At 35.9% G+C, this 27,095-nt stretch overlaps 1 protein-coding gene across 2 annotated transcripts; it reads left to right on the forward strand.

Moving 5' to 3' along the window:
• Positions 1-7,423: 7,423 nt before the first annotated feature.
• On the forward strand, positions 7,424-25,798 carry LOC110797375 (protein BTR1). 2 transcript variants are annotated; one of them, XM_022002489.2, is made up of 9 exons: positions 7,424-7,711; positions 15,939-16,177; positions 16,250-16,356; positions 18,005-18,198; positions 22,863-22,984; positions 24,915-25,010; positions 25,093-25,154; positions 25,254-25,337; positions 25,414-25,798. In XM_022002489.2, the coding sequence occupies exons 1-9, from the start codon at positions 7,639-7,641 to the stop codon at positions 25,415-25,417; spliced, it is 981 nt and encodes a 326-aa protein (XP_021858181.1). In that variant the 5' UTR covers positions 7,424-7,638; the 3' UTR covers positions 25,418-25,798. The 2 variants fall into 2 exon arrangements, with proteins under 2 accessions (XP_021858181.1, XP_021858182.1); XM_022002490.2 differs by having other exon boundaries at positions 22,917-22,984; positions 25,254-25,798.
• Positions 25,799-27,095: the final 1,297 nt, after the last annotated feature.

A 27,095-nucleotide genomic window follows, 5' to 3' on the forward strand; every position in this document is an offset into this window, starting at 1 on the left:
ACTTCAGTAGATATGGTTATGTCTACCTAATGAAGCATAAGTCTGAATCCTTTGACAAATTCAAGGAATTTCAGAGTGAAGTAGAGAATCAATTAGGCAAGAAGATTAAGGCACTGCGGTCTGATAGAGGCGGTGAATATCTGAGCTATGAATTTGATGACCATCTGAAAGAATGTGGAATTCTTTCAGAATTGACTCCTCCTGGAACACCACAATGGAACGATGTGTCGGAACGGAGGAACAGAACCTTGCTAGACATGGTCAGGTCAATGATGGGTCAGGCCAAACTTCCATTAGAATTTTGGGGACATGCACTAAATACAGCTGCACTCACTATAAATAGAGCTCCGTCTAAAGCTGTCGAAAAGACTCCATATGAGTTATGGTTTGGAAAGCCTCCAAATGTGTCTTTTCTTAAGATTTGGGGATGTGAAGTATACGTCAAACGATTAATTTCAGACAAACTTCATCCAAAATCTGACAAATGTATCCTTGTGGGCTAACCAAAGGAAACAAAGGGGTATTACTTCTACAACACATCTGAGAACAAGGTGTTTGTTGCTCGAGATGGTGTCTTTTTGGAGAAAGATCACATTTCCAAAATGACAAGTGGGAGAAAAGTAGACCTCGAAGAAATTCGAGTCGAACAACAAACTCTAGAGAATGCTCAAGATGACATTCAGGATGAAACTCAGAGATCTTTAGAAGAATCTGGTGAGAATCATGGTCAATCTAGAAATGTTACCCCGCGTAGATCGCAAAGATATAGATCTCAACCGGAAAGGTACTTAGGTATTTTGACGAACGAGAGCTATGGCGTTCTATTACTTGAAAGTGATGAACCTGCGACTTACAAACAAGCTATGACGAGCCCTAGCTCCAAGCAATGGCAAGAAGCCATGCAATCTGAATTAGACTCCATGTCTGAAAACCAAGTATGGGATTTGGTCGATTTGCCAGATGGCTACCAAGCCATTGGAAGCAAATGGGTTTTCAAACTGAAAAAGGACAAGGATGGGAAACTTGAAGTTTTCAAAGCTAGATTGGTTGCAAAAGGTTACAGGCAAGTCCACGGTGTGGATTACGATGAAACCTTTTCACCAGTTGCAATGCTAAAGTCTATTCGGATAATGTTAGCAATCGCTGCATATTACGATTACGAAATATGGCAGATGGACGTCAAAACTGCTTTCTTAAACGGCGTTTTAACAAAAACTGTGTTTATGACACAGCCTGAAGGTTTTGAGGATCCAAAGAATGATAAAAAGGTATGCAAGCTAAAGAAGTCAATCTACGGATTGAAGCAGGCATCCAGGAGCTGGAATATACGTTTTGATGAAGCAGTCAGTGACTTTGGTTTCATCAAGAACGCAGACGAATCTTGTGTATACAAGAAGGTCAGTGGGAGCAAAATTGCTTTCCTAGTATTATATGTCGACGACATATTACTTATCGGAAATGACATTCCTATGTTGAACTCTGTCAAGATTTGGCTTGGGAAATGTTTTTCGATGAAAGATCTAGGAGAAACACAGTACATATTGGGCATCAAGATTTACAGAGATAGATCTAAAAGGATGATTGGACTTAGTCAAAGCACTTATATCAATAAGGTGATTGATAGGTTCAAGATGGCGGACTCCAAGCGAGGCTACCTACCCATGTCTCATGGAATGACTCTAAGCAAGACTCAGTGCCCAAAAACACTTGATGAGCGTAGACGAATGAAATGGGATTCCATATGCATCATTGATTGGTTCAATAATGTATGCTATGATATGTACACGCCCGGATGTTGCGTACGCACTTAGTGCTACGAGCAGATACCAGTCAGACCCAGGAGAGGCACATTGGACTGCTGCCAAGAATATTCTGAAGTACCTGAAAAGGCACAAAGATGACTTCCTGGTCTATGGTGGAGATGATGAATTAATTGTTAAAGGCTATACGGACGCAAGTTTCCAAACCGACAAAGATGATTTCAGATCACAGTCTGGGTTTGTCTTCTGCCTCAACGGAGGAGCAGTAAGCTGGAAAAGTGCTAAGCAAAGCACCATTGCGGATTCTACAACTGAAGCGGAGTACATTGCTGCACATGAAGCAGCAAAGGAAGCTATATGGCTAAGGAAGTTCATAGGTGAACTTGGTGTAGTCCCCTCCATTAAAGGACCAATAGCCCTGTATTGTGATAATAACGGAGCTATTGCACAGGCAAAGGAGCCTAGACACCACCAGAGAGTCAAGCATGTACTTCGTAGATTTCACCTTCTACGAGAGTTCGTTGAAAGAAAAGAAGTCGAGATAAGCAAGATTGGAACTGATGACAACATATCAGATCCATTGACTAAACCTCTGCCGCAGGCGAAGCACAACTCGCACACTGCAGCTATGGGAATCAAGCATATTGGAGAATGGCTTTGATGACCCTGTTTAATGTTTTAAAGTTTTAGAGTTTAAATCTTTGTAAAACATTATTGGTTAATCATTCACAATAAATGAAAAGAATTCATTTTTCCATTTAATTTGTGGTTTATTAAATGATGAGTCCCTTCAATTTGACAATATATTCAAGATAGACTGTCAGGACCAGTCCTGTGACTAAGAAATGTCTATCAAGTGAACTTGAATGTCAAAGGTTGAAAATGGTCCCTAGTCGGAGTTTTCTATAAAATTGGACGCATAGAAAACGTTAGACGACTAGAATGCAAGATGACTAGTAGTTCTGTTTCTTGAAAATTGTGGACATGGCAATGTCATAATCATTTGCATAGATACTTACTTTGGGAAGACTAGTATCGGACAAGACCTATGAAACTTTACTGTAAGAGATGAAAATCTGTCATAAGTAAATTTCATTAAAATTATTAGACACTAAATCCTCAATACCTGAGTGGTTTGAGATTACTTGTTTGAGAACTGGTTGCTTTGACGTTGACCAACCGTCGCACCGTAAAAGGAGGCTATAAAGGCAACGCTCAGGTAATCACCTATCAAACGAAGTCTAATCTCAAGATCGCAAGATTGGGATTGTCCTCCCATAAATCGGGATGAGATGCTTAAAAGTTGTACAAGGCCACTCGGAGAGCTAGAAACTGTGAAATGCATGGCCGTGCTCGGATGAATCATAGGCTATGATTATCTGTTTATTTGATCAGTTGAACTCTGAAACCGAGGAACACCTTTGGACATAATAAGGATGACAACTCTTACCTTATGTTCAAGAGCAAGCATCGAGCGACAAAGGAATTAGGAAATGCACACTTGTCCCTAAGGACAAGTGGGAGACTGAAGGAAATAATGCCCTTGGTCCAAGTATGCATTCTATGTTAAGTCTAATAAGTGCGATTCAGTATTAATTAACAAGTTAATAATTCAGTGAGATCAAGTGAGCTAAATGCCTAGCTAGAGGCCGCTTCAGTTCAAGTGGAATTAATGATATTAATCCACAGCTTACTCTTGACTGAACCCGTAGGGTCACACAAATAGTACGTAAACGGATCAAGTATTTAATGGCATTAAATACTCCATCTATGGATATTCGGAATCGACGGATCTTGGTTTCAGTGGGAGCTGAGATCGTCACAGGCAAGAAATGAATACTCCGGAAACATTGATATTGCCGGAAACGGAAATATGGATCGTATCGGAAATATAAATATTATCCAAGTCGTAGATGTTGCCGGAAACGGAAACATGGTACGTATCGGAAAATATTATCGGAAATGGAAATATTGCCGGAATCGGAAATATTGCCGGAAACGGAAATATTGTCAGAATCGGAAATATTATCGGAATCGGAAAATAATTCCGAAAACGGAAATATTAAATATTTGTTCGAAACGGAAATTAATTCCGGAATCGGAAATATTAAATATTGTTCGTATCGGAAATGAATTCCGGAATCGAGAATTTAATCGGAAGCGTATCGTACGAATTAGCATCGGACGAGGCCTGCTAGACGAAGGCCCAGCACGAAGCCGGGCCATCGCCCAGCAAGCCAAGCGCAACAACCACACGCCAAGCATACGACCAGGCCCAGCGCAAAAGCCAGGCCCAGCCGAAGCTTGGGCGCGCGCGCGGACAAGGCTGCGACAGTGGGCCTTGCGCTGTGCGCTCGGCGTGGGCCGCAAGGCCTGCATGCGGGCGTGCGGTGCTTGTGCGCCACTCGTGTGTGTTACTCGGAATCCTAAGGCTACCGGGATTCGTAATATGATTAAATCTAATCCTAATAGATAAACTTTGTTTAATTAGAATCCTAGTAGGGTTATAATTAAATAGATTTGTATTCTAATAGGATTATAATTCCTTTCCATAAACTCTATAAATAAGTGCCTAGGGTCACATATTTACAATGAGTTTTCAAGTATTCAAAGTGAGTTTTTGAGAGAAAAATTCAGTCACACATTTGCCCAAAAGTGCCGAAAATAATAGTACCTTAAGGGCGATTCTAGTTGGTCAATCTTAAGGCGGATCCGGACGTGCTGTGGACTATCTACGGAGGGACGACACTTGGAGTCCTAAAGACTTGTTCTTGTTCGGTTCGGGCGCAGCTAGGGAAGGCACGCAACAAAGAGTATGCATCTAAACTATGCTAAATGATTATGTGTAAATAATATGTTTTCCTGGCTTAATGGTTTTTTCCGCATGATTTATGAATTGTCATATGTATCATAACCTAACAGTAGGCACCCACCCAGTGCCGAAAGGCTGCTGAAACGGCTGAGGCTGCCAACCAGTCTGGAACGGCTGAAATGAAAGAACCTGCCAGCTCATCTGAGGTTGTGGCACCCTGAATGGGCCAATATAACTCCTCCTAGGCCCGGTTGGTGGCCGCACTGCTCTCTGACCCAGACCAGCATCCGAAAAGCGCGGTCTAGCATGCGACCCGGAGGCACCACGATCGCCCTCAAAAGAACGCTGATCCCTCCGATATTGAAACTTGTTGAAATAATTATTTTATTTCGGTAGCTAAGCAGCTTAAAAGGTGTTGTGGAAGTTCATGCAGTATTGTTACTCTCAAATTACCACTTCTATCAAATATGATAAGTCGAAGCAATAACCTATAAAACGAAATATAATACTAATTTAAATATTTTATATTACAATGTGAGTCCAAGTATACAAAAATATTTAAATAGTTACTCCCTTTGTTCTTGAATGTTAGTCCCCTTTCTTAATTGAGTTGTTCTTTTTTATTATTCTCTTTTGGAAACTTTCCTTATTTGTCTAACATTCATCACCTTTATACCCTTATAAGTAGCCCAAAGGCCCACTTGTTTACTCTCAAGTAAACCTTTATCACCATTAAACCCCTCAATTATTTCTCTCTCATGCCCACATGGTTTATATTCTATTGAAATTCATGTGACAATTATACTTTTTTTTGAATTGTCTTGGATTTCAAAATGATTAACATTCAAGAACAGAGGGAGTATCTTGGAATAATTATGACATTAATGAGATGTTTATTTCTAAATGAGTACATAAGAACGCATATATAACTAAAACAAATTATGGTTATTTGATAGTGGAGAATGAAACATACGGAGTAGTCACTACTACGGAGTATAATTCGCAACTCATATGGAGTATAACTCGCAACTCATAATATTAATTTGACAAATTTGTCAGAAACCACCTTTTAAATTAGAGATTTTGCGAGAAACCACCTTTTAAAAATTAAATTGCGAGAAGAAACCCGATTTATAAATATTTTTTGTGAGAGACCACCTTTAGCTAGATTCCGGTGGTTTACTCTTTTTTCCGACGTTGACTTGCACACAAGTCAACAAATACTTACAGTTATTCATTCAAAAATGCATATAAATGCTCAAAATCTCAACACACCCATCAACCAATATTCAACCAAAATACAATCAATCAAATTAGAAGGAGTTGAATGTCCCTAATTTCAACTTTTGACTTTGATTATTTTTTTAGTTTTTCTGGGTGATATGTAAAATGAATAAGAGGGTTTATGGAAGACATATCCAGAAATTCAACAAAATTTGAGGAAGAAACCCAAAAATTCAGATGAGCGGTGTTTAAGGCCAGGAAAATTAAAGGGAAGAATATGAAAAAAAAAATTTAATTTTTTGTTTAAAAAAGTCATGTGCAAGTCACATGTAAAGTCAACGCCGAAAAAAAAGTCAACTACCGGAATCCGGCTAAAGGTGGTCTCTCGCAAAAATATTTATTAATCGGTTTTCTTCTCGCAATTTATTTTTTAAAATGTGGTTTCTCGCAAATTCTCTATTTTAAAAGGTGATTTCTGACAAATTTGCCTATTAATTTAAAGATTTTATTGACTTTAGAAAATATTCATGCGTGATATACTCATGACCTTGGGTTTCCTTCTTTGCATCATTGCTTGTTTGCTTGAGTTTAAAGTTTTATTCTCTTTTTGTTTATTATTTTGTTGACTTTAGAGTTATTTTTTTTATTATCGAGGTTATAATGGACTATTCATGGGGGACACCAAAAGTGTGATTACTAAAATACCCTCTATCAGCTCTTCCCTTATATAATAGAGATAATATAAGTATAACTATATCAAAGTAAGAGTAATTATATGCTCTTTGCAGGAACTATATCATACCACGTATATTAATAATTATAATATTACAAGTTACTGTATGACTATTAGAGTAACTATATTACATTTAAGTATAACTATATCAACGTAATAATTACTATATACTTATTAAAGGAACTATATCATACCTTCTTCACATGAATGATCTACAACCATGACTTGCTGAGATCTAGTTTCATCTTCAATGCTGTATAAGTTTGGATGATTCTCTAAATTTTTTAGAAAATAAAATTACATAATCAATATAATTCATCCGTAGTTATTAGGATTACAATATTACCTTCGTAGTTATTTTCATGATTATATAGTTCTTCTTGAATTGCACGATTTAAATCGATATTCAAATCGATTAAATCGACCTCCATTGTTGAAGCTGCTGAGCTACAAGAGGAGAGAGAATTTTGATTTTAGGGTTTCAAATTCTGGGATACGCGTTTTTTTGGATCTTTAGATCACGTGAAAATGCTGTAAAATACCTAAGATACCCCGGTTCGCGTTAATTATAGCGTGGAACGGGTCCATACAAATGAAATTGTAACCAAAGTATTGTTGTGTATGAGTTTTTAAATACAATAACGCATTACAAGCATTGAATGATATTTTAATAAAATCAACTCATCTATTAAAACCCCGTGCCAAGCAAACGGTAATTTATACACAGTAGTCCGTATTAAAATGCCCTATTGAAATATGGTTCCTCACAAATAGATGACCCATTTAAATTTCAATAAAACTGAACGGAACCAAATATTGAACATGATCCGAACCAAAGTGGATCTGATATGACCCAAAAAGAAGCCATATGAAATATCTGGAATCCGCTTCATCATCTCTTACTTCGTCCCTCCTTTCCTTCCCCAATTACGCGGTGCATACTTCTTCTCTCTCCTCCCTTAGCTTCAAAATTCAACTTCCTTTTTTTCATTAAAATTACAACTGCAGCAAAGACCACATTCTTCATTTGAATGCTTCAACTCTCTCTCTCTATCTCTCTCCTTTGAACTATATTCTACACTTTCTCTCCCTTCTTAATACTCTCTTTTATGGAGTCTCCCGATTCTTCAACCTACATTTCTTCTCCCAAGCGATCTGGTAGCCCCAAATCTCCCAATTCAGGTTCGTTTTTTGTAATGCCTTTATCATTATATTATCTTAATTTAGCTATTTTTTTCAGTGTTTGAAGATCCGTGGAAATTGATTTTCATACTTTTTATTAGTCGTGTATTAACTATGTAACTGGTGGATTTGTATGTTAATATGTTATATTTACTTGCATTGCTTTTGTATCTTAATTTTTGGAATTTCGACCTAATGTGTTTTTGATATTTTTTTATTATTTTGGGATTTACTAGGGGTTATCTCATATGGAATTTGCTATTGTGTGATTGATGTAGCTCGAAATTTGTTATTATGAATAGTATTTGTTAAGTTATTTCATGAAACTTGGGTGCTAATAAAAAAAGATGTAACTCCTATTATTTTTCTTATTAGCTGTGCGTAAACTATGTGATTTCGAATCAGTTGAAGTTTGGTTGTAAGATGAAATTGATTTTTGAGGGGAAAATTTGATTCAAAATCTAACCCAGTCCTACCTAATGATTAATCCATCTTTAGTGGATACCTCCCTTAATTGGTTCCTTGTGACCGTCAACTTGAATAGTAGATAATTGTACTTTCCTTATTACTCCTCCACGCCCTATTGAGCTCATCCTACCCCTTCCATACCCACCATCTTTGCTACGAACCAAACCTCCCACTAGGGCACGACTCTACGAGACACCGCTCTTGAAAAAGCATTGATTCCTCCCTAGCATTAGTTGTGGCCGTGCTTTTATCAAACTAAACAGTTGAGAGATTACTGCCATACTCTGTATAACACATGGGCAGTAATAAAAGATATTGTTGAATGTTATCTAATAGAAATAAAAAGATAAGGTCAAGCCCAATGTTTTTTCATAAATTGATGTGTTATAGCTTTTAAGAAGGTAAAATTATTGAGTGCTACATTATTCTTTTTAAGGGTTGCACCTTGTTTATCAAGACTTTTTTTGATGAAATTGAGTAATAAAATCTGTCTGTTCTGTATTAGCCAGCTGAACATGATATGCAAATCACGATAGAGTCCCTTTGGGTTTTTATTTGTTGTATTCACTGGAAAGCTCTTCTTTTTATGCTAGCAGGGGTTTTAGTTTGCTGCATCATCTTTTGATCGTTAGTCCATGTCATCTTTGATCATTTAGTAAAACAAGTTAAACCAATGTTGTGAAATTATGTTCAAGTTTTGTAACCATGACTATGCCAAAGACAAATGTTAGGCCTTCAAAAGTTCAACAAGTGGAAGTATTGTTATAAGTGAGCTGCTTAAAAAGATGTTGAACGCTGGAAGCGGTACATTGAGATACTTTTATCATAGCTTTTAAGGTGTCTAATGACTCTAGTCCTGGGACAGTGGTTTATATTTTTATTAATTCAAGTTATTATACCTTCATAATTTTTTTCCTTGTGATCGTTAACTTGAATCATAGGTAATTTTACGTTTTATTTTTTATTACTCCTCCACCCCCATTGAGCTTATCCCGCGGCACCCACCACTTCGATGCACCATCTTTGCTGCAAACGAAACCTCCTACGAGGGCACGAGACACCACTCTTGAAAAAATGAATGCATCCTTATTGATTGAAAGCCAAAGTAGTTTATTGATCTTACGACCATCACACAAACAATCTATAACATTAACTATAGCAAAAGAAATTGATCAACAAATTTCCGTATTTAAAGTGAATTAATCATAAATTCATAACAAGAGATTGATGAAGTTGGCTATAAGTGGGGGAAGAAGTCTACCTTAAGCTACAGAGGCTGTTTGAACTGAACGGTGGCCAGCCACTGCTCATGTAGTGACCCAGCGTTGGCTGGTCGGAACTCAGGTTGTAGTTGGTCGGCATTCGTTTCCCATTGGAGCCACTACAATGCATCACCCTCCATAGCCACCACCACCGAGTCGAGCTTTTCTTTTTCCAAAAGTCGATGTATCTGAAAATAGTGCTCTACTCTTAACACCCATCCATCGGCATGTTACTCCCTCCTCCGGCGAAACCTCCTCCTCTATATTGGTCACCGGTAGAACCAGTTTGTCTTGCTTTCTCTTGCTGTTCGAAATCCATGAAAATGGCCTTGGGTTGGGGTGGGGTCCTTTCCACCCAATGTTGCCTGTATCTCCTTCTTCATGGCTACCATCTGACTCTCTTGAGTTTCCTGAAACGGATGAATCTTCCTTCAACTTCTCGGTGGCCGCGGCCACGACCTCCTTGTTTTTCGCCGTCTCTGTTTCTTGTCTAGCTACAACTTCCTCCTCAATCCCTTGGGGTTACCATCAACCCGATAGTCTGAGCCAGCCCATCCAACTTACCATCCAGGTTGGTAAATCTCTGTTCCATTTTTCCTTCTTTGGAATTCACTCTTTCTTCCATGCCGTCCAACCTTTGTGCTGCTGACAACACCATCTCGCCTGCTGTGATACCACTTGCAACACACTTGTAAGACCAGGCTACTCACAGCCACAAATAATATAGGAAAGAGAGAATAACAATGTAAATAGAAGAATGAATGTTTTGATAGAAGATAAAGCTGAAAGCTTGAAAGCCTCCAATCTTAGTTTTAAAAAGCGCGCTTATTTGCGCTTAAAGCCCTAGAAGCTCCTAAGCTCACAACAACTTCTGCCAGCCGAAGCCTAGCGACATACAGGAAGCGTGCGCTTCCTAGCGCTTCGGTGCTTCTGCGCTTCCTAGCGCTTTTGCGCTTCCTGTAGTCTGGGCACATCAGATCCTTCTTTTTTATAAAAAATAAAGTCACGTGACTCTAATCTTCTTTTATAAAGTATCACGTGATTTATTTGGGAAATTTTTGAAAACCCTAGTGCAATTTTCTCCCTTAGCCGGATTTCTTTAGCCTTCTCGTCGGATTTCTCCCGTCGGATTCTGATCTTTTCCGTCATCGTTTTGATATCTCTTTTTTTTCATCTTTTCTTTCCATATTTTCTCCATATTTTCTGAAGAAATTTTATTATTTCTTTCCGGGTGCGCTTCGCCTACGATAAGCGTGCGCTTTCGCTTTGCGCTTAAGCTCCACGGCCCTTTTGCGCTTCAGTGCGCTTCACGCTTTTTAAAACTAAGCCTCTAATACAAATGAGCTCCCAATTTTCCACACTACTCTTCAGATGATTTCCTAACCCCACTACTCCCCCCTTTTATTTACAAAATCATAGTACTATTGGTGACTGCCTCCTACTACTAGCCTGTTGTTGTCACAAACTGCCAAACTTCTCTTTTCTTGATTTCAGTCATCCACTAACTTGCTCCTTGCCACTCCTCTATCCTTGTTTCTTCCTTGCATAGGTGTACAACAGAGGTGGCCTTCCTGGGTGCGTAGCAGTTTGGTAGAGGTGTGAATTGATGGGGAAATAGTTGCAGCTTGCCGGAACTTTTGGTTGTGTTTGTTTAGTTTGGGGAGAGGGAGGAGAGAGAAAGCAGGCGGAGGAAAGAGAGGAGGAAATTAAAAAAAAACTGTTTGCCAACTAGAAACAAACACATGTCATGTTAGACTTGTTATACCGATTAGGCGGCTACCAAAGGCTAAGGACCAATTTAAGAAGACAACCTTTAAAAGTGTGATTGTTACCAATTAATTAAAGGTAGAAGTTTGACCACATTTATTCTTAACATATAAAGACAAATTTTGAATTTTAATTATGATTGAGTTAATCTAAATATTTATTTTCGAAATATCTGATTTATACAATTTTTATTAATATATAATTAAAGATATTGATAATTAAAGTTAGTACTTCCTCCGTTTTTTACTTGTACCATTTGCAATCTATATATTATACTAAAAGAGAGGAAATCAATTTGGTGATGACAAATGTCACTCACATTGATTTCCTCTCTTTTAATATAAATAAATAATTTTTTTTCTAAGTTTCTCTATTAAATAAAAATCTATTATGGACAACATAATATTAGATTTTCTAAATAAAAAGAAAGTCGGCATATGAGGATTAATTATTACTGATTTACTGCCATATGAAAACTAAAAGCAATAACGAAAAATTATTAGTACAAATAGGATTACATTAGCTTAATTTGTAATTTTGATATTTTGCTTATAAGGTCTCAAAAGCTACGAAGTATATACCTATATATACCTATTGTTACACGTAGTATATAAGTGAACTAATCACGTTTAATTTGGTGACTAAAAAGTTTTTATGGTTTCAGAAAATTTGTTTTTATTTTCATAAAAATTGAAATGATTACGGGAACCATGAAGAAAAATCATTAATGTTATTAACCATTAATAATTCCATTATCTTCACAACCTTAAGGATTCTGTCCATTTATTATTAGGTACACATCCTTGAGGACCGTCTCTGATTTTGTTTTCCATATGGAGAGGATTATTTCCATTACCCCTATATATTTTCTATTTTCAAACAAAGTTAGAGCATGTTTGGTATAGTGTTTCCAAAGGATGGAAATGAATAACACTTAACTATTTCCATTACCTAATGTTTGGTATAAGAGGTATGATAACGCAATCTCTATTAAATAAAGATCTATTATGGACTACATAATATTAGATTTTCTAAAGAAAGAAAACTATGCATATACGGATTAATTAACTAAATATACTATTGATTTTATTTATATATAACATGGATATCTTTACATTTTACAGAGTACATGTCTATTTTTTATTGTATTTTATTCTATATATACAGTATTGGACCTACTATCTATATCCGATATCTATATATATTGTACTAAACGAGATGAAATCAATGTCGAGCTGACATATATCGCTCTCTGATTCTTCTGTCTTATTCATATAAAACATTTATAAAAAATAAAATATTTGATCTATAATTATTTTGTTAACTTTCACGTGATAAACATATTTGATTTTGTTTTCCTCAAAAAGAAAAAAATTCATTTTACACATGGGGAATATTTTGTAAATTATCTTTCTATATTTTGGTAAAAAAAATATAACCACTATAAGATTATCATTTTATAAAAAATTAACCCATTATATGAAGTACGTAGTAGGATTTTTACAAAAAATTTAAGAGTAGTCTACTGAATATAAATAAATTTTTAAAAAATCAAATATGAATAAGAGTGTATAAAAAAAATTACTATATTACTCTAGAATATTTTTACAATTAAATTTGATAATTATAACTGGCATTGATTGAACTATTTTATACGTAGTATATTAGCAACTAAATTCGCTAAGTCATTGATATAGGGTAATATTTTACTATGTTAAAAAAAATTATGTAACTTCCTTAAACATGAACAAAACCCGTGTAGAATCTATATACTCTCACATAAGTTCTCAATTATGTAATTCCTCAAATTTTTAGATGCAACTCTTTGATTTTTACACTAACTATATATATATATATAATAAAATATTTGATTCTATAACTATTTTGTTAACTTCAACCACATAAAAATATTTGATTATATTTTCCGTAAATAAAAGATTTCATTCTAAGGAAAAATACATTTATATATGTAAATGGTGCATCACACTTGAGGATGGGAGAGTTTGGATTTTAGATTGGGTTGACCACTAAGATAAACATAGATGATTGACTAATATTGACTAACAAATAGAGATTTGTTGGTGGTGGACGGGTATAAGGATAACATGTACCCACCTTGGTGATGGGACGAATATGAATTGATTAGATTTGAGAATACTCACCCATCCTAATTATTTATATAACTTTTAAATATTTTTATCAATATTATAGCTACCACAATCAATTTTAATACTACATACTTCGTAACAAATTTATGTCAATATATTAAAAAGTTAGTTGAAAGGAAAAGTGAAATATTTATCGAATATAGAGATGTCATATTGTTAGTGGGGAGGGTTTTTTTGGGAGATCCCCGTGCATCCGCCCTAGGTACGCGGGGACGGAGGAAAGTTTGGTGGGTGATTGATTTTAAAAAAGTATTTGTCGTGGGTGACGGGGCGATGATGGATTTTAACTAGATTGGATTAGTTCGCGTCGCTAATCTTTCATCTAATTTATTATTTATATTAAAAAAATACGGAGTAACTTCTAACTTACATATTATAATGTTTTGTTTAATTACTCAATTACTCTAATCAGACAAAGGAATTGTCAAAGACTTTAGAATAGAGTTTTAAAATTCAAAACTCTCTTACCAAAAAAGATATTTAGTCTAGAGGTGGGTTTAAGACGAGTGTGGATACACGAAATAGGGTGATGAAGAGGGGATGCATTTTATTTTGTACATCTCGAGACGGGGATTGGGAGGGGTAGTTATCGTTCCTGTCGTAGATGGAGGGGATGAAGATAGGCCCACCCCGCCTCGGTCATCTATAACTGAATAAAGTAATTGGTGTAGGTAGGTGGTAATTGATCGGGTAATAAGGTTGATAAGACGATTGTGCAAGTATTAAGTGGGTATTACTATCGAAGTGAAGGATGCACGAGATAACTTTATATTTGACACAAGTGCTGAATGAGAAAGAAAATAATTTTATCTATGTACCTTTTTTTTTTTATAATTGTTTTAATAAGTAAGACATCGAATGAAAAATAAAAAATTAATCCACCATAAAAATTAATATGGAATATCTATAAACTCTATTTTGATGATAACTGTCTACCATATTCTATATAAATTTATATTTAGGTTGTAAACCATGCATCGCACAGGTACTAATGTACTATACTAGTTTTACACTATTTATCATTTTTTTGTGATTTATACAAAATGAATTATATAGTAATGTTGGATCTTGTTAGATACTTCTCGATATATATTTTTAAAATATCAACTTTTTATAATATTAGCTGTTGTATAATTAGAGATATTAATGGCTAAAGATTTGCATCGACAAGCGTGAACAGTGTTACCTGGTTCGCCCCTAACCCCCGCGAACCGGTTCGCCTGTACCGATTCACGGTTCTCCGGCGATCCAATTCACGATTTTTCACGAACCAAATCAAAACCCTAGTTTTAACGATTGGAAGTCCGGGAAGGCGATAGAAGATAAAATATGTTGGGGCTTTTGTTTGAGAAGTACATATGTGTTGATTCCTACCGTCAATTGTTGTTTTTGTTGTTCTTTTGTCTTGCTGAAAATAATAGCCATGGATGAGGTCGAGGTTGAACAGCTGAAGAATGAAGATGGTGGTTGGTTTTTATTTGTTTTATTTCTTTTTACTTATTTTGTACTTTTTGTTTTATTCTTGTACTTTTTGTTTGTACATGAGTCACTATTTTATTAAATGTAGACCCATTATTCTATTACTTTTTGTTTTTTCTTGTACTTTAAATGTAGACATGAGTCAATAAGTTTTATTTTTTTGCATCGACTTTGAGGGGACACTTTGAGGGGACCCATGACTTTGATCTTTAATTGATGTGGTAGCTAGAGTTTAGGCGTTAATTTGGATTACCAAAATAAAATAAAATCCATACCCTTCTCGTGAACCTAAAATCAGCTACCCGCGAACCCGAACTCGTACCCCGTACCGAAGCGAACCACGAACCTGGTAACTCTGAGCGTGAAACATCAAATGGTGCAAGTAAAAAAAAGGAAACGGATTTTACATAAATCGTGAAGAAAGTCAATATGATGCATCTGTTGTGAAACGAAGGAAGTATTGTATGAAAGTTATCTAATACAAATAAAGATAATTTTGGTTCGTAAGTTGACGTGTTTTAGACTAGTAGCTCTTTAAAAGGTAAATTTATTGAATGCTACGATATTCTTTTTAAGGCTAGCACCTTGTTGATCAAGAAAAAAGTTTGACAAAATTCAAGAATAGAATCTATCAAAAATTTGCTTTCTGTATTAGCCAGCTCAACATGATATGCAAATAATGATGCAGTTCTTTGATTTATGATTTGTTGTAGTTTCGTTAACTGAAATTCCAAAATCTGACTCGCTGCCCAAATAGCTCTTCTTTTTTGGTAGGTTTTAGTTTGCTGCATTCATCTTTCGGTTATTAATCCATGTCATCATGATCATTTAGACAAAACAACTAAAATCAATGTTGTGAAATTATGTTTTGAAACCATGAGTACGCAAAAGACAGTTAGTCCTTCAAAAAGTTCAACAAGTGAAAATTTTGTTATAATTGGGATGCTGCATGTCGCTGCTAATAATGTGTTGAACGCTGGTACTTGTACATTGAGTTGTTTTTATTATAACTTTTTGAGGTGTCTTCCTAGGAGTGGTATATATTTTTATGCATGCACAGTAATCCGTGTCTTCTTTTCTCAGAATTCATGGAGAAGCCTACCTACCTTAAGTTCCTTGTTTCAAATGCTGCTGCTGGTTCAGTTATTGGGAAAGGTGGGTCAACGATCACTGATTTTCAGAAAGACTCTGGGGCTCGAATTCAGTTGTCACGCAATCAGGAATACTTTCCAGGGACAGCTGACAGAATAATTATGATATCTGGGAAGATAGATGATGTACTGAAGGCTATGGACCTTATCCTCAACAAACTGCTTAGTGAGGTAAAGTTGGTCTAGCAAGTTTAGGAATTTAACAATAAACTGGATGAATCTTAGAAGTTTTCTATTGATCAGATTCAATCTGAAGATGGTGATGATGCTGACCAAATATCAAAAGTTAGGCTTGTAGTCCCAAACAACTGTTGTGGTGCCATTATTGGCAAGAGTGGAGCCACGATAAAGTACGCCGTTCTGGATTTTCTTGATCTTGGAAGTTTCTCCAGTTGCATTAATAATTATTCTGTTTAATTGCAAATAGTAACGTTGATATCTTTGCACTTCTACATGGATAATGGCTAATTACTCCCTTCGTTCTTTTTGGTTTGTCCTGTTTTCTTTTTTCACAGTTTCCAATGCAATATTGTAATAACAATATCTAGGTACATATTACAAAAAGGTATAAATTTTTTGCTATTTTTAAACTAAAAATCGAGACGAATCTAACAAGATCCCACATACTTATGTTTTTTCATATATTCATTGTTAAAATATTAAATTTCATTTGCATTGGAATCTCTCAAGATTCAAACAAGACAATCAAAAGAGGACGGAGGGAGTACAAAGTTGTGCACAGTTTAGGTTGATTAGGTGATAAGGAAATCCAAAATTTCTGGTAATAGTAGTAATATTGCTGGACTCTAGTGTATTATTGAAAGGCGATGTGTTTAGATACTTAGAAGTTATAATTGGGGGGGGGGGGGGTCTCAACGGGGTTGGTGGCTTCATAATAAACAATGTGAACAATAACCATACTTGATAAATAAAAGTGATAAAACTGACAAAGGAGAGCTAAAGATGAAAATACTTGATATTTGGTTATTAATAAACTAGTTACGGCATAATAAAGGTACGAATATGCACATGTGCAAAACAAGAAGGAAGAAAGAAAGTCTGGTTTTGTAGTGCAATAAAATGTAATTGAGTGTCGTGTGCTCGTTGAGGCGAATTAAGACAGTTTTTAAGGAAGCTAACCCACAAACTTTTGCTTTTTCATTTTTCCCTCGTATTCTTTTACTTACTAAATTGTTGCTGATGTTAATAATCTTTACTTCTTTCATTTGCCCCTTTGCCTATTTCTTTTGACAAACTAAATTTAAAAATCCTACAGAAAGAAATTGAAAAGGGTAGCTATTTTATTTGGACTCTTCGTATATTTTATGTACTCTTGTTGGATGTCTGATTTGACTCTTAGACATGGCTATGAATCATTTTCTGACACATCCATTGTTAGCAGGGCACCTCAATTATTTTGAATGACATATAGGGAAAAATCTAAAAGCATAGGGGAAGAGAAGAGTAAGTTATGATTATTTGCTTTCAAATGGGTTGGAGTTAATACTTTTAACAAGACAATGGCCAACTTCAATTTTATATATTCTTTTATAATATGAACGCTACATGAAGAATTCCTTTTAGGATGTGGAATATGTTTCAGAATGTCCCACATTCATCTCCAGGTAGATACCTTAACCATACTAACATATTCTTGTTTGGGTAGAATAGAAGAGAATGGGTTTTAGGGAAGGTGGACAAGTTATTTGGATTTGGTAAGTCTTGGCCTAACAATCGTCATTCATTAATTAAGTTACAATGGGAGAGGAGAAAAATAAGAAAGGCCTCCCCTTTAGTTTAAGGGTTCACTTATGTGAATATTTACCATTAATCATTACAAATGCTATTAGAAAAATATTGTCTGGAGATTAATAGAGAAGCTGAGCGCATGTGTTTGTGCGGTTATGTGTTTGTGTGCATGTGTGTGTGTGTGCGTGTGTTTGTTTGCACATTGCTTTCCATGGTTTGGTTTCTGAGCCAGTACTTAACTGTAAACAGGTCATTTATTGAAGACTCTCAAGCTGGCATAAAGATATCCCCCCAAGACAATAACTATATTGGGTTGACTGATAGAGTTGTCACGCTGACAGGTTCTTTTGAGGAACAGATGCGAGCTATTGATCTTATTTTGTCCAAGCTATCAGAAGATTCTCTTTACTTGCAGTCCATGAATGCTCCTCTTTCATACCCAGGTATAAGTATAACTGTGTTACCTGATTAGTCCCTCCCATTATTTAGACTGAAGTGACCTTCTGAAATAACCTACTTTCACACTTCTTATTTTTAAAATATTTAAGGATCAGCTTATTATGTTGTGCATATAAATCAAGCTTTTCTATCCTGGTCAAACTGTCTCTTCAAACCAGAATAGAATAGTGTTTGATATGTAAGAACAAATTAGTAATCTAATTGATGTTTGAAAGGAAAGCTAAGGCTAACCGTAACCTTCTCCTGAGCATGGGGTTCCAAGACCTTGGATCGCTTAGTCAAAGGGTTTTAATGCTACAAAAGAGGATGAGGTTGTAAAATTGGACTGCTACCAGGAAGATTTTGATGGTGGATGGTGAGGTTTCATTTTATCCATCCAGGGAATAAAAATTTGTTGATTGACAAACTCCATATAAAGGGAAATAAAAGTGTAGTTACATTTTCTTGGAAATTTTGCTTGGAAAGTTGTTAGCTTATAGTATTAGGAAGCACTTTCTTTGACTTTTGGCAGTTTGTGAAAAGAGGAGTAATACTACTTATACTAGGCGTGCAGCATTTGGTATGCATGGAACTTGCAGGCTGGAAATCTATAGGAGATGAGTTTAGTCTGAGATGTCAATTTGTTAATTTGACTAAAGGTAGGCGGTGTTTCTGCCCAGAACATGAATATGAATTCTAGACACTAGGTTTGGGTGGTTTTGCATTTTTGCTGCACTAGTACATGAGTAAGGATGGTAATGCACCTATGGGTTGTTGTATGGTGTATGCATGTAGCAAGCTAATGTGAAGATATGCATCTAGAAGTGGTTGTTTTGTCTGTTACTCCTTCTGTCTTATTAAGAGAATGAAATATTAAATCTTTTTTGCTTGTTAGTGGTATCCCTCTCCCCCCCACGGCCCCACCCCCAGCACCCACCCACATACTTTTAACAAATGTGCTTTTGACTATGAAACTGTCATGTTTGTTGTTGAATACTTCAATCAATATATTCTATGAGAGTGTTTTTATTGGTAGCCAAAAGGCTAGTCTCCATTACAGGTTGTCTATTTCCCCCTTTTTAGGATTTTGTTAGAGAGATTGGGAAAGGTTGTCGAGTGAAAAGGTATGCCAAGATGAGCATGACTCATGAGACAAGGCGTCTTCTTGGTCACCACTGATCTAACCCTTGGACAGATTTTTATTTTCATGACCCTTTTTTTGTTGACTAACTAGATTAGTTCCTGTGCGATGCACGGTTTTAACCAAAATTCTCTGTGAAGATTTGTAAAGAAGATTTAATCATCTATATGCATTGTTAATTCTTAATATTCTTGTTGAAGTTAGATTAATCGAATGTTACAAATCCTCGATCAAATAATGTTTAATATAATTATTTTATTTATTTAACCTATGCTAATATAATTTAAATAAGAATAGTAGCAATTTATAGAACATGTAGATGATAAAATGAAATTTGAATTAAGACATCATGTGATCATTATTTGATCTGAAGTTTGAAACAAAGCTTTTTTCTCAAAATGCAAGTGAGTAACAAAAGTTGTGTTGTTAAAGTGGTGGTAGAGACCGTATTACCACAAAGATCATAGGTACAAATTGATCTTAGCTATCATTCATTTTATAGCACCCAAAAGAAGACTTTATGGATTAAGGACTAGCACAAATCTTGAATTAAAAGAAAATTGTATAATCGCTCCTTCAAAGTCCACTCAACAACTTTAAATGAGTCTTTGATCTAAATTATAGCAATATCTTTTCAAGGAGAAGGCCTATGTTAGGAGGAAGGGGAAAGGGAATAATGGAATTCCCTCCCACAAAAGTTCGGTGAGATTCGACCTCTTAGAGTCATGGAAGGAGGAGAGTTGGCGAAGTAATCAAGCCTACCTCATATGATAGCTAGCAACATTGGGTTTGAACTTTGAAGTATTGCTTAACTGAAAAAGTAATACTAATAGTACATGAGTACATGAAAATCCTTCCAATTATAATATTTTGTAAAACATAAACGATGCCCAGTTCATCTCACAATTGTTTGCACCTGGTTCAAATTTAACACATATAAACAAATTATCAAAGAAATTAAAATATTAATTTATTTAGCCAAGTCAATTCAAAAACCTGCAAGATGTGTCGAACCTATTTAAGAGTTTAACATAATGAAGATTGATCTCAATTTCACACTAGACTACCAGAGTATGATAATATGATAATGCATAGCACAGCCTATGACTGTTTACCGATACCAGAGTATGACATACTGTGAAAACAATTTGATACCCATAATGCACAATATGCTAATCACAGTATAGGCATATGAACTCAAACTCTTGTGTAACCTGACTTTAGAAGGTTAGTTAACTTAGTTCAAGGTTCATAGGTATAGTCAATGGTGTTCCTTAAATCGTTATCATTAGTTCATTATGATTAGACCGTAAGACACAATGTTTATCTTGTTTCGTCGGGATAATTAACTTCAAAATTATAATTTTGACTGAGTTAAATTGCATCCTCACATTAACCAAATTTGTACTAAGGCATTAGAAAATAGCCAAAATAATACAACAACAACAACAACAACAACAAAGCCTTAGTCCCAAAATGATTTGGGGTCGGAAAATAGCCAAAATAATCTAGTCACAACATTTAGTGGCAAAGTGAAAGTAGCAAATCGTCCGAGCCCCAAATCACAAAAGTGGAAAGGCTACTGATGTCTCTTTATTGTTGTCAACGTTATAACTCCCCACTATTCTTATCAAGATTTTTAATGTCCAGCAACTCCAAATCCTCCTCAGAAAACAAAAAATTAAAAGAGAAAATTTAACAAAATGAGAATTTGTGATAGAAATCAATAAATAAATCCTAAGAAAAACTAAAAAACAGAAGTATAAATTGAAATTAAGTAAAAGTTAAAACAAAACTCATTATTTTTATAGGAATGAAACGTCTTCTCTGTATTTCAGAACATAATACTCCCTCCGTATTTTATTAAAGGATACACTTTGACTGGTACGTAGTTTTAGGAGAGTGAGATGAATTTATTAAATTAAGATGAAAGTGTGATAGTGGGTGAATTATTTATTGTAGTAAAAAGATGATATGAGTAAGTGTGGAACCACAAGAAGGAGAAAAATATTAATATATAATTGGAAGTGAGGACCATGACATGCCAAAAAAGGAAAGTGTATCCTTTAATAAAATACGGCCGTTTATGGAAAATGGATCCTTTAATAAAATATGGAGGGAGTACATTCTAATTAGAAAAAAGAGAGGAAATTTTCTCACAAAACCCAGTATTTTCCTAGAAAAATTGTAGTCAAGAAACAACTGACCTTCAAGGATCCACGACAGCCGCGGCAATGAAACTACAATTATGGAACGTGAACGGCCGCGATTCAAAACAACAACAACTACTACTACTACTACAACTACTCCTACTACTACTACTTGAAGTTAAAACCAAATTTAGCGAAAACCAACAAAGGGAAAAAGAATCCAAAATAAGATTGTTGGAACTGTAGCCTCCTACGCAGCGAGATTGTGCCTCGATCTATCGAGATGAAAAAAAGAATCTCAATTCATTCCCTAAATTGGATACTGTGCTTGAATTTTGAAAAATAATTTGTAAAAGGTTTAATTAAAAAAATAAGAAAAGTTTGATGAGTAAGATATGATCCACATAAGATATGTTAGCTTGAATTTTTATTAGATATTTGAGGAAAAGGAAGGCGAAAAGAATCAGAGGGCATGGAGAATTGGAGAGGGAGAAGGGGAATGAGCGGTCACTTCAATTCCCAAAAGAAAGAGGGAATAGACAACTATGTTTTACTCCGTAGTGAATATTGTGCAGTCAGGGCCAAATACTCAATAGTTCATAGAACATAAAAAAAAAAAAAATAGTAAAGATATGTGAGTTTAGGCGGGAAAAAATTGACGGAGGAAATGACACGTGCCCAAGTATGATATCAGCGGTTATTACTCTAGTAATGGTTATAGATTTATTTCCTTCTCTGTCGGGTCATTATCTCCAAAATCTGTTCTGGTAAGCTAATCAGTATTCCATCAAGTCATCAGTAAAAATTAACTTGAACTGTACCCAAACCCAACACAAGGCAACTTGATTTATACGTTGAACTGAAATTGACTGGATCAAAATACACAAATTCGAGTAAAAGAACATAGTATAACCTTTAGCAACAGAGTTAGAGTACGTTCTGAACCCAATATTCTTGATATGTTTCTTTAATCTAGCTTAGCTTGTCGTGAAGCTTATCCAATCAGCCTGTTTGTCAGGTTTGGATTCAAGACATCAATTGAATATGATGTCTCAACTCACAACATCACAGACCTCTGTTTCTCAGGACAACTGAGATAAACATTCAATCTTTTATGGAGCTAAATTTTACAAAATTTTAAAAATTTCGGCTCCTTCTCCCCCCTCATCACACCAAGGAAATGGTGCTCTGCTCTGTTCTTCCCGTATATTTTTTTAAGTTCGCTATTCTTTTATGACCGCGTTGCTTTAGTTGGTTCCTTCTGTTTCCTTTGCCCCTCCCCCGCCCAGGTGATGTAATTCCTATCTTCCTGTTTGATGATTAGCTTGTATTATAGGTATATTGAATCCTAGTGAATTATTCTAATTTGAATTGTTAGGTGTATTGTTTGCTGGTTTTCACCGTGTGCCATATGCATATGTGCATCCTCCAGTTGGAACAGCAGGGTACAACGCAAACTATGGACCGAACGGTGTCGCAGCAAGATATCCGAGTAACAAGGTTCATTTCATTCCCAATGGTGTATCTTTTGTGTACAATATTTTTTTAATTATTATATTCACATCAAAAAACCAATCACATTGTTGATCTAGAGTACTACTCCAAGATCAAACAGCAGTAGCCTGAACACAGGCTAAAGACCAGACAAATATACAGGTAAAACTAACAATTATAAAACACCAAAGCAGCTCCTATCGTTAGTGCTGACTTTCTTGCCTATGGTTCTTCCTACCCTGCTCTTTATGGTATCCTTTGCAATTTTTACAAAAGAATCACTATGTATAACTTTAAAATTCCAAATTGCATCACTTCTAACTCTCGATAATTTGGTACTACTAAGGCAGCAACAGAAGCATACTGCACCCGTTTCTGGAATCTAGAGCCTTTGTAGTACTTCTGTAGCCATTTCAGCAGGTATAACAGATCAGTTCTTGAAGTTCTTATCCCTAGCCACTGCTTAATCTGGTCTACAGAAGCCTTGCTGTAGACACAACCAAAAGACAGGTGCTCATGACTATCAGTATCAACATCGTAAATAGGGCAAGCTGTATCATTTATAGCACGGACAGTCTTTACTCTTTAGTCTATATTTAGTCTGCAATAGCTCTAACTTAGGCCAGACATTCTATTCCAAACTGAAAACCTCCAAGGGACGTTCTGAAAACTACGAAGCTCATAGTTCTTCTTTATGGAATACTTCTGACGCCTAGCTATTGATTTCCCCTAGCTTTGCACATATGCTTCCAAACCCAGCTAGCAGCTTCTGGAGGTGTATAACCACTCCAATCTTTACCCTTAAGTAAACCGAGTGTATTCATTTGACCCATAAATTGTCCTGTTTTTCTCAATAACCCAGACATGTTTCCCCAAGGCTGCAGGTTCCTGATACCCAGACCCACTAGCTTCATCCCAACACAGAGTATCCCAGTCAATCTGTCCTGGTCTTGAACTGTCACAAGTGTCAAACCATTAAAAAGATCTGCATATGCTATTGATCTTTTAAGATCTTGCTAGGAAGAAGGAAAAATTGAGTCCAGTATGCAGTGATGCCCATGAGGACTGCATTCACCAGCTGATCCTAACTGCAAAAGACAAATTCCTAGAGCTCCAAATTCTCACCCTACTACCCTAGCACATTTTGTCAATTAGCATCCTCCAATCACTAATAGGGAGCTGTTTTGCAGTAATGGGAACACCGCGGTACTTAAACGGGAGGGCCCCTTGATTAAAACTAGAAGTTTCTTTCACCTTTTCTATCTCTTGAGCTTTCATACCACAAGCATAAAAGGCCGACTTTCCAGAATTCACTTTTAAATCAGCTGTGTCAGAAAATAATTGAACCCCAGCCAACTTGAAGTCTTTAGGTGATTTGCTTTAAAGAATGCTCAAACCTCTTATAATTCTTCTACTTTTACTATTTCCATAAAGACTTTTCAAGGCTCCAGATGTGTTGGTTTGCATTGTGTTCTGGCTTGATGGCATCCAAAGTCCAAAATATAACCAGACAACTTTACCTGCCACTTATCTTAAGTTCATGTTCTTAGTTTTTACATGGGGTTAAAAAGCTGTCTGATGTGGATCTGCTAGCATTACATTCAGATGTAGAACTGAACCTACCTATTACCTAATTTTCTCACCTCCTTGGCCAACCATAATCATATTCCACTGACACTATTACCACATCCCTTAGTATTCTTGTGTAACATGCTCTAGAATAAATAAGGAATGAATTGCTTGATTATATTTTTCCAGAACCAGGATTATACCACTATCCTTTTAATACTGAGTTGAACGATAATATTTCTTACCAATTCAGATTTCAGAAGCAACATATTTTTAAATTTTAAGGCCTTATGAAATTTGGCAAAGTTGTTTGTGTGTTGTCTGCAGTTGCATCCTTTTGACATCCAAGATGCTTTCCCACATGCAGGAAGATCGAGGTAACTCTTTGACAATTGGCGTTGCTGATGAGCATATTGGTGTGGTAGTTGGTCGTGGTGGAAGGAACATACTCGAAATCAGTCAGGTTTGATCGTTCTAAATTGATCGATGAATTGTTTCTCTCTATATAATATCAGCTAACAACTAAGTGACTTTTGTGTTCCCAGGCTAGTGGGGCTAGAATTAAGATATCAGACAGAGGTGATTTCATGTCCGGTACATCTAACAGGTAATATACCAGCTGGCATGAAAACTTAGTTGTCTTGGCCTCTTGTGGGAGCTCTATTGAACAATTGAACCTTTGTTTTTGTGCATTTCTTATTTTTAGGAAAGTTACAATTACTGGGTCACTTGGAGCAATTCGTACAGCTGAGGCCATGATTAATCAGAAAGTGGCTTCTGTCATAGAGAGGTGAATGTTATATTTTGTGCACTCATGTCTTATTCACCAATGTTACGAAAATCAGACTGCAATTCCTGTTGAGCAGTTGATGAGTAATTTGGCTGCGACAAAAGTTAGATACTCGTTGCTTTCATTTGAAACCCCAATGTCCGCTGAGGTTGAGAGGAGCAGAAGCTTCAGTTAGAGAAGAGCTCATCACGGAATTGTTGTTAGGAGAGTGTTACTTGTCAGCGGTACCACATTGACTTCATATCCCTCCCGAAAAACATTTATTTAAAATATTTATTCCAGGCCACATCGTTTTTGTACTTTCTTAGTAGAATCTGATTCACATATCTTGCATAATATGCGATTGACTAATAATTGATACGTCGCAGAGTTTTTGTTAATTCATTTTCCCCAACAACAGAACACATTTCCTTAAGAGTCCCATTGTCGTTTTCGTTGTATGTTTTTCTTTCAACATACCGCTTTCAGTTTATCAGTGTTAAATTTTTTATATGGAGAACTTAATCTGGAACATGTCAACAGTTTGCCTAAGATTGTATCACTCAAACACTGCTACATCTACTTCGAAATCATCAACAGTAGCTGTTCTGTCAGCTGCCTTTTATTCTTTTATTCTTCTATTATTACTAGCTTGTTCACTGTTTGATTGTACGGTTTGTGCTATGAAACGGTGTTCGGGAGAGGGGCTTTCTAGGAAGTAGAGTTATAAATAAGAGATGGTACTCCGTCCCTTAAATACTCGCACCGCTTTGGCCGGTGTAGAGTTTTTATTTTTTTTCTTTTTTTGAAAGGAAAATTAATTCATTAAAAAAGAGTCATACGACATCTACAAGAGAAATATAGATCTAACAATTACATGACAAATTGAATCAAATAAAGGTTTCCTTCATTGAAACTATGGTTGTTGAATAGATCTTGCACTGTAGAACGTCCCTCGTATATAAGCTGGAACATGCAATCTTTTTTTGGAGAGAGGGTCTAACGATTTTTTGTGGCAGTGAGGATGATTTCCACTTGATTCATCTGAATGTACTCGAAAAATTGATATATGTTGCAATCCCGCATAAAATGTTTCCATTGGACCAATTCTACATAAATCCACTACGAGTGAACGACAAACCAAACAAACTAAAACTTACTCCACCATAGGGAGATTAACGAACAAGGACGAACTCCGCCCATATGGTAAAAATTTATAATTTAGGACACAATAGATGAATTAATTGAAGACAAAGGGTCAGAAATAGTCTAATTTCCGAAGAAATTAGACTACTTCCGGCCTACAACGACCAAGAAAATAAACCCTAGAAAATGAGAGAGGGAGAGAAAGCGGCGAGAGAGTTGTTTAAGTTTTAATACCGCTGTGGAGTTTAAGACACTTGAAATGACTTTATTAATCTAATGGGTGCTACTCCCTTCGTCCCTTAATACTCGCACCGCTTTCCTTTTCGGGCCGTCCCTTAATACTTGCACCACTTCTATAAATGAAAATCTTTACCAATATTATATTATTTCTCACACTTACCTACTACCCCACCTACACCCCTACTCCCTACAAAAAAATCATTTAAAAATCCACATCCCTCACTCACCACTCCCCACCCCTTACACATTTCCCACTAACTATATTAAAAAAATACCCCACTATCAACTATCACCCATTAAATTAATAAGTAAATTTAAATGCCTTAAACTCCGCACCGGTCAAACCGGTGCTAGTATTAAGGGACGGGGGGAGTACTTGATAGTGGGGTATTT

This window comes from Spinacia oleracea, chromosome 4, assembly GCF_020520425.1.
Source record: "Spinacia oleracea cultivar Varoflay chromosome 4, BTI_SOV_V1, whole genome shotgun sequence".
NCBI classification, from domain to species: domain Eukaryota; kingdom Viridiplantae; phylum Streptophyta; class Magnoliopsida; order Caryophyllales; family Amaranthaceae; genus Spinacia; species Spinacia oleracea.

Excerpts from the sequence above, each read along its gene's own strand:
- LOC110797375 (XM_022002489.2), top strand. The coding sequence starts at position 7,639 with ATGGAGTCTCCCGATTCTTCAACCTACATTTCTTCTCCCAAGCGATCT. Across the intron at positions 16,357-18,004 it reads AAGAGTGGAGCCACGATAAA|GTCATTTATTGAAGACTCTC; the intron begins GTACGCCGTTCT and ends AACTGTAAACAG. Across the intron at positions 22,985-24,914 it reads CAAGATATCCGAGTAACAAG|GAAGATCGAGGTAACTCTTT; the intron begins GTTCATTTCATT and ends TCCCACATGCAG.